This window comes from Pyrus communis, chromosome 5 (assembly GCF_041283825.1).
Source record: "Pyrus communis isolate YQ-2024b chromosome 5, ASM4128382v1, whole genome shotgun sequence".
NCBI classification, from domain to species: domain Eukaryota; kingdom Viridiplantae; phylum Streptophyta; class Magnoliopsida; order Rosales; family Rosaceae; genus Pyrus; species Pyrus communis.
This window is the reverse complement of record NC_142569.1, coordinates 21,303,331-21,318,062: the sequence shown is the minus strand read 5'-3', so window position 1 is coordinate 21,318,062 and position 14,732 is coordinate 21,303,331. Positions and strand designations below refer to the sequence as shown.

The 14,732-nt window shown below is 38.2% G+C and overlaps 1 protein-coding gene across 1 annotated transcript; it reads left to right on the top strand.

The window, feature by feature from the left end:
- The first annotated feature begins 3,324 nt into the window (after positions 1-3,324).
- On the top strand, positions 3,325-13,921 carry LOC137722563 (autophagy-related protein 2). Its single transcript, XM_068461599.2, has 15 exons — positions 3,325-3,753; positions 4,347-5,422; positions 5,636-5,784; positions 6,217-6,380; positions 6,502-9,678; positions 9,763-9,875; positions 9,998-10,205; positions 10,741-10,854; positions 11,682-11,789; positions 11,878-12,010; positions 12,298-12,497; positions 12,677-12,873; positions 12,991-13,065; positions 13,190-13,286; positions 13,647-13,921. Exons 1-13 carry the CDS (start codon positions 3,550-3,552, stop codon positions 13,061-13,063), a joined length of 5,916 nt encoding a protein of 1,971 aa, XP_068317700.2. The 5' UTR covers positions 3,325-3,549; the 3' UTR covers positions 13,064-13,065; positions 13,190-13,286; positions 13,647-13,921.
- Positions 13,922-14,732: the final 811 nt, after the last annotated feature.

Genomic DNA, 14,732 nt, shown 5'->3' with positions numbered 1-14,732 from the left:
AATACACAACTATATATCCAACTCCATCCCCAAAAATTACAAAGCCTACATGGTGTACAGGGCAAGTAATTAAGTTAAATAAGTCATTCTTGTGAATGTGGGTTTACCAAGAATTGAGGTGGTAGTGGTGTCCAATACGCTCCGAGGAAGGAACATATCTTGTCCTTTGGTTCTAGAACTTGAAGATGAGGTTACTTGATCACTGCGAAGTTCAATAATTGGTTCGATTTTCGTTGTGTTGAACGAGGAGTAACTGGGGACCACCTCACTTCACAGAAGCTAATAAGATGACCTCTTGAGACTAAAGAATAGATAATTCTTCGTCCGTCGATACTAGATAACCAACCAACTAGCTGCAGTGATGTTCACTAATCGAATTGAAGGTGCTTATGAATCACTTGGTTGTTGAGTTGAAGACCCTCAGTGTTGCAAAACCCTCTTGCATTTATAAAGATGAAATCCTTAAGCCAGGTCTGCTGAATGATAGAATTCTATTAAAGCTTCAACGGCATTCTGGCTATGTATCTAGCCAAGACCGTATGGCATATTTGCTGGAATTGTATGACTGATAAACCACACGACTGACAAACTCCTCAGCGTACTGTCAATTAACGTGCTTATTTTTTATTAGTGATATATCATCTTTTGGTTTGCAAATTTGGTCTCCTTAATATTATCTGGTACAAATATATCCTTCATCCAAAATTTGCTGACCAATTCAATCCTTGCTTGTTGACCACCAATTTGAATCCTTTATCCGAAGGATGACATCAAATAATTAGCAACATCATGCATGGCATGAGTGATCTTAGGCTCCCAATTAGGCGGCCTTAGCATCACATCCTGTTCCAACCAACATCTGACAAATCTTAACGAATCACAGCTCAATTTGGATTATACCAATATCCTAAATCAAATATGATTGCATTAAAACACCTTGCTTGGGTAATTATCAATAAAATATCAGGATAATTCCAACTATTCGAAGGATAATTATTATGGTTATGACAACAATAATAATATAAAATAATTGAAAATCAGTTTAATATTTTACTGGTGCGATCGTTTATAACCCTGTTCATTCAACGATGTCGATTGCACATACTAATAAAATAGGGTAAATTACACAAAACTACCTCAACTATTGGTCTCACGACACTATCATACCTCATCTTTTAAAATTGACAATGTCATACCTCATCTTTATAATTTGGTCCAATGTTATACCTTCTGTTAGTTTGGCGTGAATTTCTCAGTTAAATGCTAACGTGGCTTGATCCGGGGCCCACTTTCTATTAAAAAATTATTAAAAACTAAAAAAAATCATTTCATATTTTTAATTATTAAAATAATAAAGAAAAGTTAAAAAAAAAAAAAAACCCTCGGTTTGTTCCCTTCCCCCTTTCTCTTCTCCCCCATCTTCATTTTTTCCCCTTCCTGTAACCCAGAAAAAAGAAGAAAAAAATAAAAAAAAACCCAATTTGTCTTCCCCTCGCACTCACCCTCAGTTTGTTTTCCCCCCTCCTCATCCCCTCTTATCCCCGCACCCACCCTCCACACCCACCCTCGCACCCACCCTCCGCACCCACCCTCGCACCCACCCTCCGCACCCAACCTCGCGCCCACCATCTTCCCCCCACACCCTTTCCCTCTATTTTCTCCACGCCCAGGTTCTCCACTCGCGGAATCAGCCTGGCGAAGGTTTCTCGATTCCACCTCAATGGGATCTGATTTTTTTTTTTTTTTGGGTTGCAGGTGGGGGGCTGGGGAGAGAGGGGAAGACAAACTGAGGGTGGGTGCGGGGGGAAGACAAATTGGTTTTTTTGTTTTTTTTATTCTTTTTTCTGGGTTGCAAGAAGGGGGAAGAAGATGAAGATGGGGGAGAAGAAAGAGAAGGGTGGGGGGGGGGGGAAGGGACGAACTGGAGTTTTTTTTATTTTTTTATTTTTATAACTTTTTTTTTTATTTTAATATTTTTAAAATATTAAATGATTTTTTTTAGTTTTTAATAATATTTTAAGAGAAAGTGGGCCTCGGATCAAGCCACGTCAGCATTTAATTGAGGAATTCATGCCAAGCTAACGGAAGGTATAACATTGGACCAAATTCTAAAGATGAGGTATGACATTGTCAATTTTAAAAGATGAGGTATGATAGTGTCATGAGACCCATAATTGAGATAGTTTTTTGTCATTTACCCAATAAAATAATATTGGATCCAAACAGAATGTGATCTCTTATGGATTAAATTCGTTGAGAACTAAAAATAAGAGAAACAAGTTTTAGACAAGATAAAACATTTTTGTTTTTGTTTTTTAAAGATGTGAGAAAAAAAAGATGCAACTTATCATGGAATAATAAGATTCTTCACTTTATCGTTTTACTAAAGTTGACTTAATACGGAAGGGAGTTGGAGACGGACAGCACCCCAAAGAGATCCTCTTCAGATACGGACCCTAAGAATTCGTGAATTGTGTCTGTTTATCGTATATCGTACGGTTATTTTTTATTATGTATTGTTTGTGTTAATTTTAAATAAAAATATTTAAAATAATTTCTGATCGCACGATGTATAATAAACAAACGGATCCCTAAGATCCTAACAAAGAGGATCCATGTTCGACAACACCAATATCATATACTATATTTGGATAATGCTTGGAAAATCAAAATTTTAAAATTAAATTTATAAATCAAATGATCTGGTTGTTTATAATTGGATTATCACTTAAGTATTGCTTATTTTCTATTTGTGACACATTATTGGTTTGTAAATTTGGTTATATATTTATGGCCTAATTGATTTTATTAATCCTCATGGTGATAGAGTAGTTGAAAGATAATCACTGTACTAAAAAAAAAAACTAGGGTTTAAACCCCTGTGGTGAAGTCAAGTAGGATTTAGACTCAAAATTGAAAATTCAGATTCCTTTAATTATTAACACATGAGCCACACATATTAGATTAAAATGAAACTCTCTGCTAATTGTTAGCACATGGAGCACTCTCTGGTAATTGTTAGCACATAAAGCTTATATGTGAGACTAACTTTATCTTTTCACATGTGTGCCTCATGTGCTAACAAAGGGAGTTGACGAAATTTTAATGTTGGACCTAAATCCTAACAAACTTTATCACATGAACTCAAATCCTAATTCTTTTTTATCACATATCTTCTAACTACCCTACCACACTGAACCATTAATCCAATTAAGCCTCAATTTATATATTCCCGGAAATTACGAGCCCGTGAGAGACCAGAAAATTAAAAAAATAATAAAAAAAAGAAAGAACAAAAATTTGGTCACCGTCACTGTCGTTCTTACACCTCATCAAAATCAAAACTCAAAAGCAATATGCCAATATTCTTGTGAAAAATCATGAGGGTTCGACCTCGACCTACCAGCCGCCCTAATTCCAGCCGCCCTAATTCCAAACGCGCCGTTTCACCCTCCTAAATTCCCCTCCCCGAACCCTAATTCCACAAATTCTTCTCAATTCCGAATTCGTCCGCCCCTGCTGCTGTCGTCGTGTTCGTAGTCGGCGGCCATGTTTCCGTGGAACATCGCGAAGTCGGCGGAGGCGATGTTCTCGCGGTGGGCCGTGAAGAGAGTATGCAAGTTCCTGTTGAAGAAGAAGTTGGGGCAGTTCATATTGGGTGACATCGACGCCGACCAGCTCGATGTCCAGCTCTCCGAGGGCACCATTCAGCTCAACGACCTCGCGCTTAACGTCGATTTTCTTAATCAGAATGTACGTACGCACCTTTTTCTGTGTTTGGTTTTGGTATTAACTCGTGTTTGGCTGCCGAGAAAATAAAAGAAAAATACAACTATGGTACCCTTGTATTTCTTTCTGTAAATATGAATTTTGCCCCACTTGAGGTGGCTGAAGTTTGAAACCCGAATTCGGTAGTCTTGGTTTGAAAATTGTTTAGGGATTTTGTGAGTTTTAAAATAATTCGGTACGAAGCTGTGGTTTTGAAATATCCAGAATTCATGTTATAATGATAGGAATATGAATACTGTTTTTGTTAGCTGGATGTTATGTGAGTTTTCGATATAGTCTCGGTTTGAAAATTGTTTAAGGATTTTGTGAGTTTTCAAATGATTCGACGCAAAGCTGTGGTTTTGAAATATTCAGAATTCATGTTATAATGATAAGAATATGAATACTGCTTTTCTTAACTGGATGTTATGTGAGTTTTCAATAACTGGGGTAACTTGCATATTAAGTTTTGGTGGATTTTAGAGAGCTTTTGTACTTTTGTTAACTGCGTCTTAAGTTTATACATGAAATTGTTAATGTTTAATTGTGTCTTAAGGCCAACTTTTTTTCCCCCACAGTTCGGTGCAGCAGCATCGGTGATAATAAAAGAAGGATCTATTGGCTCCCTATTAGTTAGAATGCCTTGGAAGGGCAAAGGTTGTGAGGTTGAAGTGGATGAACTGGAGCTGGTGTTAAATCTGTGCGCAGAGAATAACACACCAGATAGTGCCGAAAGTTGCAACCTGGATAAGGATGCCAACCCAGGGACGTTAGATGGTGACATGGCAGACGATGCTGCAAAATCTGCTTCCAGGGATGTGCATGAAGGTGTTAAAACAATTGCAAAGATGGTAAAGTGGTTTCTCACAAGCTTCCATGTAACGATAAAAAGGTTGATTGTTGCATTTGATCCTTGTTTAGAGAAGAATGGAAAGACATTAGGGTGTTCCTCAACCTTAGTGCTTCGAATTTTAGAAACAGAATGTGGAACGTGTGTTTCTGAAGATGATAGTCAAAATTCTGATTCAAGATTTGACAACTTTCTTGGGATTAGTCAATTGACCAACTTTGTCAAGTTTCAAGGAGCATCGCTTGAGCTGCTTCAAATGAATGATGCTGACAATCAAACATGCAGTCCATGCCAGTCAGAAAGAACATTTGGCGAATTTTTTCCAGCGTGCCGTCCACCGGGTGCCACCACTCCAATATTGGTTGGGAAAAGAGGGGGATTTTCAGGGAATATAAAATTAAGCATACCTTGGAAGAATGGGTCTTTAGACATTCGTAAAGTAGATGCAGATGTTTCTATTGAACCTTTAGAATTAAGATTTCAGCCCAGCACAACTAAATGGAGTTTACTTGCTTGGGAAAAATACAAAAATCTGGTGAAAGACAAGAGCAATCATAAGCCACCAGCGGATTCTGTTTATCTTGATTCAACATCTCACTGTATTTCACCAAGGTCTGTTTGTTCGACAACAGATAAGGTGAGGCCAAGTTGTGGTAGTTTTCCGACTGAATCATCTTCTTTTACCCTGCAAGAATCAGTGGCTGAACCTCTGCTGCCTGGGTCACATCTTATATCAGATTGGGTACCCTTTTTCATCCATCAAAATAAAAAAGATGGTATTGAAGAACTTGATTTTGGTGCAAGGTTAGTGTCATTCTGTTTTGCTATCAGTGTTTTTATCAAGGAACCGCAGTTGACATAACTTTCAGAGACATCTAGGGTTGTTTAGTTCATTAATATTGAGTATTTTGTTGTCACATTGAGTATTGCTGAACGTAACATTTCATGTTACAAACTTTATACATCTTATTTGTCTGCATCTCGTATTCTCATTGTCACTTTTTGGTCTTTTTGCAGTGTGGATCAGTTTTTTGAATGTTTTGATGGAATGAGAAGTTCCCAATCAGCATTAGGTAACAGTGGGATGTGGAACTGGACGTGTTCTGTTTTCACTGCTATCACAGCTGCATCGAGCCTTGCTTCCGGATCTTTGCATGTTCCACCTGGTGAGTGCAATATGAACCCTATCAACCTAGAAGTTTTAAAGTAAATTACTTCATTGCATATCTATTTTAAACTTTTTTGGGTAAATTATTATATAAAAAACTGAATCAATAATCATTGAAATGTCAGGAATATTTGTGGTGTCAAGTTGTTGTACCCAGGTTGTTGAACTCAGTTTGAAACTTTGCCAAAAATAGACTGTATGTCTTAATTGCTTTTAGATATAGGATATCTTACATTTCCATTTGGGATGAGCATGGATGAAAGTTAAAAAATATGAGAAATATAGTTTATCTTCTGGAGATGTACAAGCTCTTGATTTGTAGTCTTTAGATGTTATGGTCTCTGATATGCTAGTAAATATTTCATACTGTGCATCTTTATTTCCTTCTAGACATTTGACACTGGAATTTTTTATTTTAATCTGTCTACAGAGCAGCAGCATGTTGAAACAAATCTTAAAGCAGCTTTAGCTGGGATTTCTGTTGTCTTTTCATTTCAAGATGAAAAGCAGACGCATTTTTGTGATAATAAGGTGGTTGATTCAGATGTTCTGTACCTAGGTGCAGAATGCCGAGACATCCTTCTTGTTACGCAGGTAATACCTGTGCTTGGGGTACATTTTAGATTTTGAGTTTGATGTCTATGATTTATACCTGTTATTTGGTTCTACGTGATTGTCAGCAACACTAACTTGAAACATCTGATAAGGTCCGCAGGTATGCCCTCAAGAGATAAGGTTCAAAGGAACAATGGAGTATATCGAGGTTGCTAATTACTCAAGTTACAAAGAAGATACCTCTGAGTTTGGCTTTCAAAGGTCTAATACCAATATTAACAGCCATACTCTTTTGGTTCAACATCTTCAAGCTGATGTTCAAAGTGTTCTTCCACTGCTTCCCTCATCTTTTGAAGATACAGTTGTAGAGGTTCCATTTGGGTATAAGGATGTAGTCAGAACTACTTTACTTAAAACTTCAGGTGTTACTCACTGTCAGTTTACTGTGAGTTCTAGTACTTCAAATGGGAGTTTATGCGGGACATCATTTTCACTGAAACTGCCACATTTTGTTTTTTGGGTGGACTTCTCTTTGCTAAATATGCTATTAGAACTGTCTAATGAAGTGGGAAAGCCTGTCAAAGCGAACGGTAATCAGACTGAGTTTTCTTCTGAGTCCTCTAATAAGAAGCTTGGATCATCTCATGGGGATCTTAGAAGATCTTCTAGTCGTGTTAAGACCTTGTCTTCAACAGAAACTCAGCGAGGTGATATATTGATTCCTAATGCAAGGATAATTCTCTGTTTTCATGACAAAGGTGGTAAAGATGTTAGAGGCTTCTCTTCCTGGGATCAGTTTATTGCTCTTGAGTTTTCTTCGCCATCAAATTTTAACAAAGGTGTTCAAGACCATGGCCCAACTTTAGATGCAAGGTCAGAGAAAATGTATTTTTCAACAGCCACACGTTCTTTACATTTGAATGTTGGTAATCTGGACATTTTCCTCGTCAGTCCTGCAAGTAAGGATAATGCTGGGATCAGCTCTGGAAACATGCAGAGGCATTCATTTGCTGCAAAAAAAATAATGTCCGCCAGCAACAGTACGGGCCGTCTATCTGTTATTAGTATGCTTTGGCAGGAGGGTTATGTGACTGGCCCTTGGATAGCAAAGAAAGCCAAGTGCTTAGCTGGTTTTGAGGAATCAAGGAGCATTTCTAAATTTGTCGGCAAAGATCATGAATTTGCTTCAGTATCTACTATTAAAGATCTGCAAGATTTGAATTCTCAAACTCAACAGGAGATTATCTTGAGCTCTGCGTTTTCCCTACATGTTTGTCTACCCTCTGTTTCAATAAATTTGGACTATTCTCAATATAAAGGTTTATATTGTCTATTAGATCAAATGTTAAATGACTTAAACTCGGACTGTGATTCAGTCAATTTTAAGGAAGCATCTTCCGCATCCCAGACATCTATCCTTGTTAGATGTGATTCTGTTGAAATTTTGATTAGCCTGGATGTGAAGGAGATTGTCAAAAGCTCAATACAGAGTGAACTTCCTGGGTCGTGGCATCAGCTGAAACTGAAAATTCAGAAGCTAGATGTGCTGTCTGTCTCCAATATTGGAGGTATATCAGGTGCCGATTTTTTCTGGCTGGCCCATGGTGAAGGCAAATTGTGGGGTTACATAACTGGAATTCCTGATCAGGAGTTTCTTCTGATTGCGTGCAGCAACTCAACAATGAAACGCGGTGATGGAGGGGGCTCTAATGCATTATCCTGCAGGCTAGCTGGTTCTGATATTGTACATTTGTGGGATCCCAAAAGTTTTCATGGTTCTACGTCTGTAACTGTCAGATGTGCCACAATAGTTGCATTAGGTGGTCGCTTGGATTGGGCAGATGCACTATGCTCTTTTTTCATTATTCCTTGTGAAAATGAAGCGGAAAAGTGTAACAAAAAGGATGAATTTAGTGCACCTCACAGATCTTCCTTTGTTCTTAACTTGGTTGATATTGGATTAAGTTATGAGCCCTACCTCAAGAATGTGGTGGTCAGGCATGAAGCTTCAGATTCTGAGCCCAATTCTTCATCTTTCAAGGAAGAGACGGGTGAGGAACATGTTTCTTGTCTTTTGGCTGCATCTTCCTTGAATCTTTCAAACTCAACCAGGGCAGGCTCAGTAGAAAATGATTACAGAATAAGAGTGCAAGATCTTGGACTTCTCCTCTGTTTAATGTCAAAGCCTGAGGATGTTGGTGGCATTTATAGTGCAGTACATCTTCACAAGATTGGGTATGTTAAAGTTGCCAGGGAGGCACTGGTAGAAGCAACTTTGAGAACTAATTGTAATAGTGGCCTTCTCTGGGAGGTAGAATGTTCAAAATCTCACATCTATGTGGAAACTTGCCATGACACCATGTCCAGTCTGTTTCGTTTAGCTGCCCAACTTCAACAGCTATTTGCCCCTGACATGGAGGAATCAGTCGTGCACTTGCAGACTAGATGGAATAAGGTACAGCAGGAACAAGAGAGCAGAGGTTTTCATGATGAAGCAAGGAACTGTGGTAGTGATCCTTTACGAGCAACTTCTCAATTGCACACTTCTGGTGCAGTTACAGAGAGTGAAACTCAGTTGGTTGGGTTAATGGATGAGATATGTGATGATGCATTTCTTTCGGATAAGAATCAGACCTGCCATTCTGAGTCGCAAATTGGTATCTCATTTGATCAAGACCTTGGAGAGGCTCATTATTCCAGCATTGCAACTCCTGATATTCTTTCACTTGGTGCACCTTATAATGGGTCAGTGCCTGAAGCAGAGTTGGAAAGTAGTCAAACATCATTTCTACAAGAAGGTACTGTTCTGAAGTTAATAGAAGGGTATTGTTTGCCTGATTTACGGCCTCTCTCGGAATTATCTGCCAACAGACAGTCATCGAATGAGATTCTAAAATGCAAATCCAAGAATTTCATAAATGGAGATGTTGGAGGAGATAGTAATGGATGGTATGGTACTTCCATTAGCATTTTAGAAAACCACATTCCTGAAGCATGTGAAAATAGTATGAAACAATCTGCCGAAGACAATCTTCCTTTTATTGAAGGTATAAAGTGCAATGATTTTGGAAAAGCCATTGGACGTGTACTTCTTAAGAACATTGATGTTAGGTGGAGAATGCTTTCTGGGTCAGACTGGCACGATTCTAGATCAACTGGTCAGCGATCAGTGGATTTTAGCGGAAGGGATGCTACTGTATGTTTAGAGCTTGCACTATCCGGAATGGAGTTTCAGTATGACATTTTTCCCGTCGGTGGAATCTGTGTATCTAAGCTCTCTCTTTCAGTTCAAGATTTTTATCTATATGACAGCAGCAAAGAGGCTCCTTGGAAACTGGTAAACCTGCTATGCTTTCACATGAAAATTTTACTTTTTGTGCTTTACAGAGTTGATTAATTATTTATCTTTTTTGTTTGGAAGGTACTCGGATATTATCATTCAAAGGACCGACCTCGAAAATCATCTTCGAAAGCATTCAAGCTGGACTTAGAATCTGTCAGACCAGATCCCTTAACTCCTCTTGAAGAGTATCGGTATTCCTTCTGCTTTATATTATAATTAGTGTACGGTTAAGTTGGTTGTACAAATCTGCTTAGGAATGATGGTGATTTAACAGTATTATTCGAGTCTTGGTTCTTATATTATTTCCTTGTAGGTTACGTGTTGCACTCCTTCCCATGCTATTGCATCTTCATCAGTCCCAACTTGATTTTCTCATTAACTTCTTTGCGGCAAAGAGCTCTTCAACTGATCATTCTCCGGGTGGTCATCAAGATGCTGATGGTTCAAAAGTCTTGCCGGTAAAAAGTAATGATCTTGCAGGGCATACCATTGAAGAGGAGGCATTTCTTCCTTATTTTCAGGCAAGTTGTTTCCTTGTCCTCACTGGTGTGCTTTGAGTTTTAGCTTTCAACCTAGTTACAACTTTATGTGTGTTTGCATGGGAAATATCAGTCTTGCTTCATTAAGCCTTTTCCCAGTAAAATGGGTCATTTGCATGCTTCCTTTTTTGAGACTGCTGAGGTCCTCAAACATGTATTACCTCAGGGCATGTTCAAAGCCAATCCCCATTATAATGATTATATCCTCTCTTCAAGAGGGAAAAAAAAAAGGGAATGGGAAACTAGAGAAATACAAACGAAAGAGTGGTATAGGCTGTGAGTAGATTGACACTGATTAGTTGATGGTTCCTTATTACACATGAGCATAGTAAAGCAGCTGACATCCAATTTGTTATCTTTGCTACCTATGCAATTCTAGGTTGCTCTGATTATGTCAATTTTCAATATGCGGTTACATAATTTATTTCATTTTTAGAATTTATGCTTTGTGATTTTTCTAAACGATAATGTGAGAATACATGTTCCAACTGCTTACATTTTCGTTTTTCCCCTTCAGAAGTTCGATATATGGCCTATTCTAGTTCGGGTTGACTACAGTCCCAGCCGTGTTGATCTGGCAGCATTAAGAGGCGGGAAGTATGTTGAACTTGTAAATCTTGTTCCATGGAAGGTGAATACTTTGCTTCTTATATTGAACATTATGAGGTTTTGTACAAGGGTATAAAAAGGCTATACTTGATACTTATTTGTCCTCATATATCTGATTGTGAAAAGACACATGAAGGATACTATGCTTTGCTCCTGGTATTGCTTCCCATGATATTTTTTTGTTCTTCATTGTAAACCATGACTCCATGATTCTGCTGCTTGTGTTTGTTTGGCATTAGTCTTCCAACTTTTTCATTTTTCCTATCCAGTATGCGAAGTTTAGCCATTTATCCAAAAAATTTAATGAGTCTTATCGTTTTTGTCTTTAGGTTTATGCTTCTTATTGTCCTATCTGTTAACTTGAGTTCAAGAAGTTGGAGTTTTAGTTTTCATTTTCTTTTATAAAAAATCTTGGAAAATTTATGTATTACCATATACTGGAGGTCTGAAATTCTGGAGTGAATAAACAGAAAGGTTTCAATAAGCCCACTCGATATAAATGCATATACCACATGCACACACACAGGCAGATACATGTTTTTATAACTTTAAAAACTTAACGAAGTGGGACATAACTTTAAAAAAACTTCAAAGAAGTGCGATGTTTATTTAATGTGTAAGCCGTTGATATTTTTCTTTTGTTACTCGGTGGTATTGTTCATCCTTGTTATGCTCTCTTTCAAAATCTTGTTGTAATAGAAACTAAATTCTACTTGTGCTAGCGAGTTTAGTAGTCCAAACCCTGATATCTAATTATCTGATCTGTGCGTTCCATTGTATGCGTTTAAATTTTCTCTCATTGAAATTTACTGAGAAACTTATTGGCCATACTTTCACAAATAAATTCAGGGCATTGAGCTACAGCTTAAGCATGTTCATGCTGTTGGTATCTATGGATGGGGCAGTGTGTGTGAGACAATTATAGGAGAGTGGCTAGAAGAGATTTCTCAAAATCAGGTTTTAGTTGCTTTACCCTTACTGTTTTGGAATTCTTCCCCCCTTCAAATGCTAGTGGATGTATAACGAGTTTTCTTTAATAATGTAGATTCATAAAATATTGAGAGGTCTTCCAACAATTCAGTCGTGGGTAGCACTTAGTGCTGGTGCAAGGAAGTTGGTTTCTTTGCCAATTGAGAGTTACAGGAAGGACAAAAAACTACTTAAGGGAATGCAAAGAGGTAAGTTGAGTGCATTCAAATGTTTTCCTTCTGTAACCTGTGCATGTCAGTTTTGGGCGTTTGCGTTTTAGCTGAAGTATTTAAAAACAAAAGAAACAATATGTAGCTCTTAATTTTGATCGTTGACTCAAGGTTATATCCAACTTCAGTGTCAATTAACTGAGTTTAGATAAATGAGTACTTTCTGGTTATTCAACAGTATATAAAGGCATGTCATCACTTGTCATTGGTACATTGTCAATAATTAAATAATTTTTGGTATCCATGATGGGGCTACTTGCTACCAGGTACAATTGCATTTCTTAGAAGTATTTCTCTTGAAGCTGTTGGACTTGGAGTACATTTGGCCGCCGGGGCATATGATATTTTGCTCCAAGCGGAATATTTACTTACAGGCATTCCTTCTGCGCCACGGTCTGTACCACATAAAATGAAAACCAACGTTCGATCTAATCAACCTATAGATGCTCAACAAGGAATTCATCAGGTGAAATTTCCAACCTTGGAAGTTGCTTGCAAATATTTGGAAATAGTTGTACTAAATTCCCAATAGTGCAGGGAACTAAAAAATTAGTTCTTTCAAAATTTGAAATTTCAACCCAGAGCTGTTCTGTTGGCTAAAAAGAAAATGATCCTGAAAACAAGTTATTTGTCTTTCTTTGATAGGCTTATGAAAGCCTTAGTGATGGCCTGGGGAAATCTGCTTCTGCCTTGATACGGACTCCTTTGAAAAAATACCAGCGTGGAGCTGGTGCAGGACCAGCTTTGGCCACTGCTGCTCGGGCAGTTCCTGCAGCTGCTATAACTCCTGCTTCTGCTTGTGCTAGTGCTATGCACTGTGCTCTTCTTGGCTTCAGAAATAGGTCAGTCTTGCCTTTTTTATTTTGTTTTGTTTATTATGACAATAAAGAATATTTCAAAAATATATTTGACACATCGATTTCTAAAACCAATATTTACTGTGGTGCTTGTGTGTGCAGCCTTGATCCTGAGCGTAAGAAAGAGTCCATTGAGAAATATCTGGGTCCCCCTCAACCATGGGAACAAAACTAATGGTTCGAACGAATAAATTCTGATTAATACTGCTATCTTTCAGCGGAATATTTATTGCATATCCATCACATTGTACATCCCAGATTGGTAGCTTACTTTTTGTTTGTTGTTCTTTTATTACTGTAGGTGATTAAACGCACGACTGAAATCTTGAACTTCCTGTATTCCAGAAGAGGAGATCGGTAACATGCCATCTGTTCTTGCATTATAACATATGTATCATGTGAGTTGAACTTTCTGTCCATATTAAATAAAGTTTTTGCAATACACGTTTGTGTGATTGTGTGTTTTTGTGTCTCTCAAATCGGGTGTTAATTATGAAAAATAATGATGTCAGTTGCTCATGACTAAGCCTTTATAACTATAATTTCCGATCGCCTTTGTTAGATAACGGGAAACAGAGAAACTGCTATATTAGAAATATTGTCTGTAGCTATTAGCTGCCGAGGCACCTATTGTTATGGACAACATATCTTTAACTCAGCATGAACCTGGACAGATAATCTGTTGTCTATATGATTTCCCTTTTTCATAAATGTGGCTTGATTTACAAGGTAGTTACGTGCAGTCTTAATGGTTGCAGGTGTACAGTTACTGGAACTATTTACCGGATTCTTTCCATCAGAACAAGACCATCTGGTAGTTCTGTACAAAATGTAAATTTCCAAATAGTGCTCATAATTCTTAGCATACCCCAACAGACGTTGTAGATATGGTGTGCGATTGGCTTAGTTAGGAATTCTTTTAAAAGGCATCAAGTGTATGTTTCTTTGTGTTTGTTGTAAATATTTATTCAAATATTGTTTCTCAACAGGCAAGGTTGCTAGTCAGGAAGATTTGTTGTGCCTTTGTGGATCATCTCCTTTTAATCTTTTTCTTGGTTTTTTTTTTATTTTTTTAAGGGCGTCCCTCTTTTGTTTATTCAGCTATTCTTACGTATGTCCCGAGAAAGAACTAACTAGGGGTGGGCAAATGGGTAGAGAACCCGTGGATTGGGATAGGTAATCAAGGTTTGGGGTGGGGCGGGGCATTAATTTTTTGTTTTTTTGGGGGGGGGGGGGGGGGGGGGGGAGGGGGGCCCCGGACCGGCCAATTTAAAATGTAATCAATAAGATTGAATGATTAACAATTATCCAATATCAATTGTTAGGATGAGATTGTTTCTCTCTAACCTAGTCCCTCAGTCCCTCCCTTCCCGAGTCCCACACTACACTCATCTATCCCAATCCTCTGTCTCCCTATACGACATCATCGAAACTTAGACCATCGATCCATCATCGTCACCCCATCTCCGCCGCAACGACCACCACCACCCCATCATCGGCATCTAGATCTCTGGTTAACCGATCATCATCATCATCGACGGCACCAACCATCTCGATTCCTCGACAGCACCACTCATCTCAATTCCTCGATGACAGCACCGTCATCGCTACCAACATCACCCCATCACTTTCTTGAATAGTAGAAATGGATTTGCCCTATTTATTTTTAAATGAAATCAAAACTGATTGCAGGAAGGTTTGTGGAGTCGTGACAACTATGGGAATAAGACTAAATAGGCAGGCAAGCTGGAGATCTAGTAGCATATGCTGGTCAGCAAATGAGCTCATATGCGGAAGAGCATATCCTTCCTGCAAACAAAGCTATGATGAGGAAGACGATCTCA

What these genes read in the sequence shown, in the direction of transcription:
- LOC137722563 (XM_068461599.2), top strand. Translation starts at nt 3,550, where the DNA reads ATGTTTCCGTGGAACATCGCGAAGTCGGCGGAGGCGATGTTCTCGCGG. An exon ending in AAGAGGCTCCTTGGAAACTG is followed by an intron (nt 9,679 to 9,762) that starts GTAAACCTGCTA and finishes TTTGTTTGGAAG; the next exon opens with GTACTCGGATATTATCATTC. An exon ending in ACTCCTCTTGAAGAGTATCG is followed by an intron (nt 9,876 to 9,997) that starts GTATTCCTTCTG and finishes ATTTCCTTGTAG; the next exon opens with GTTACGTGTTGCACTCCTTC.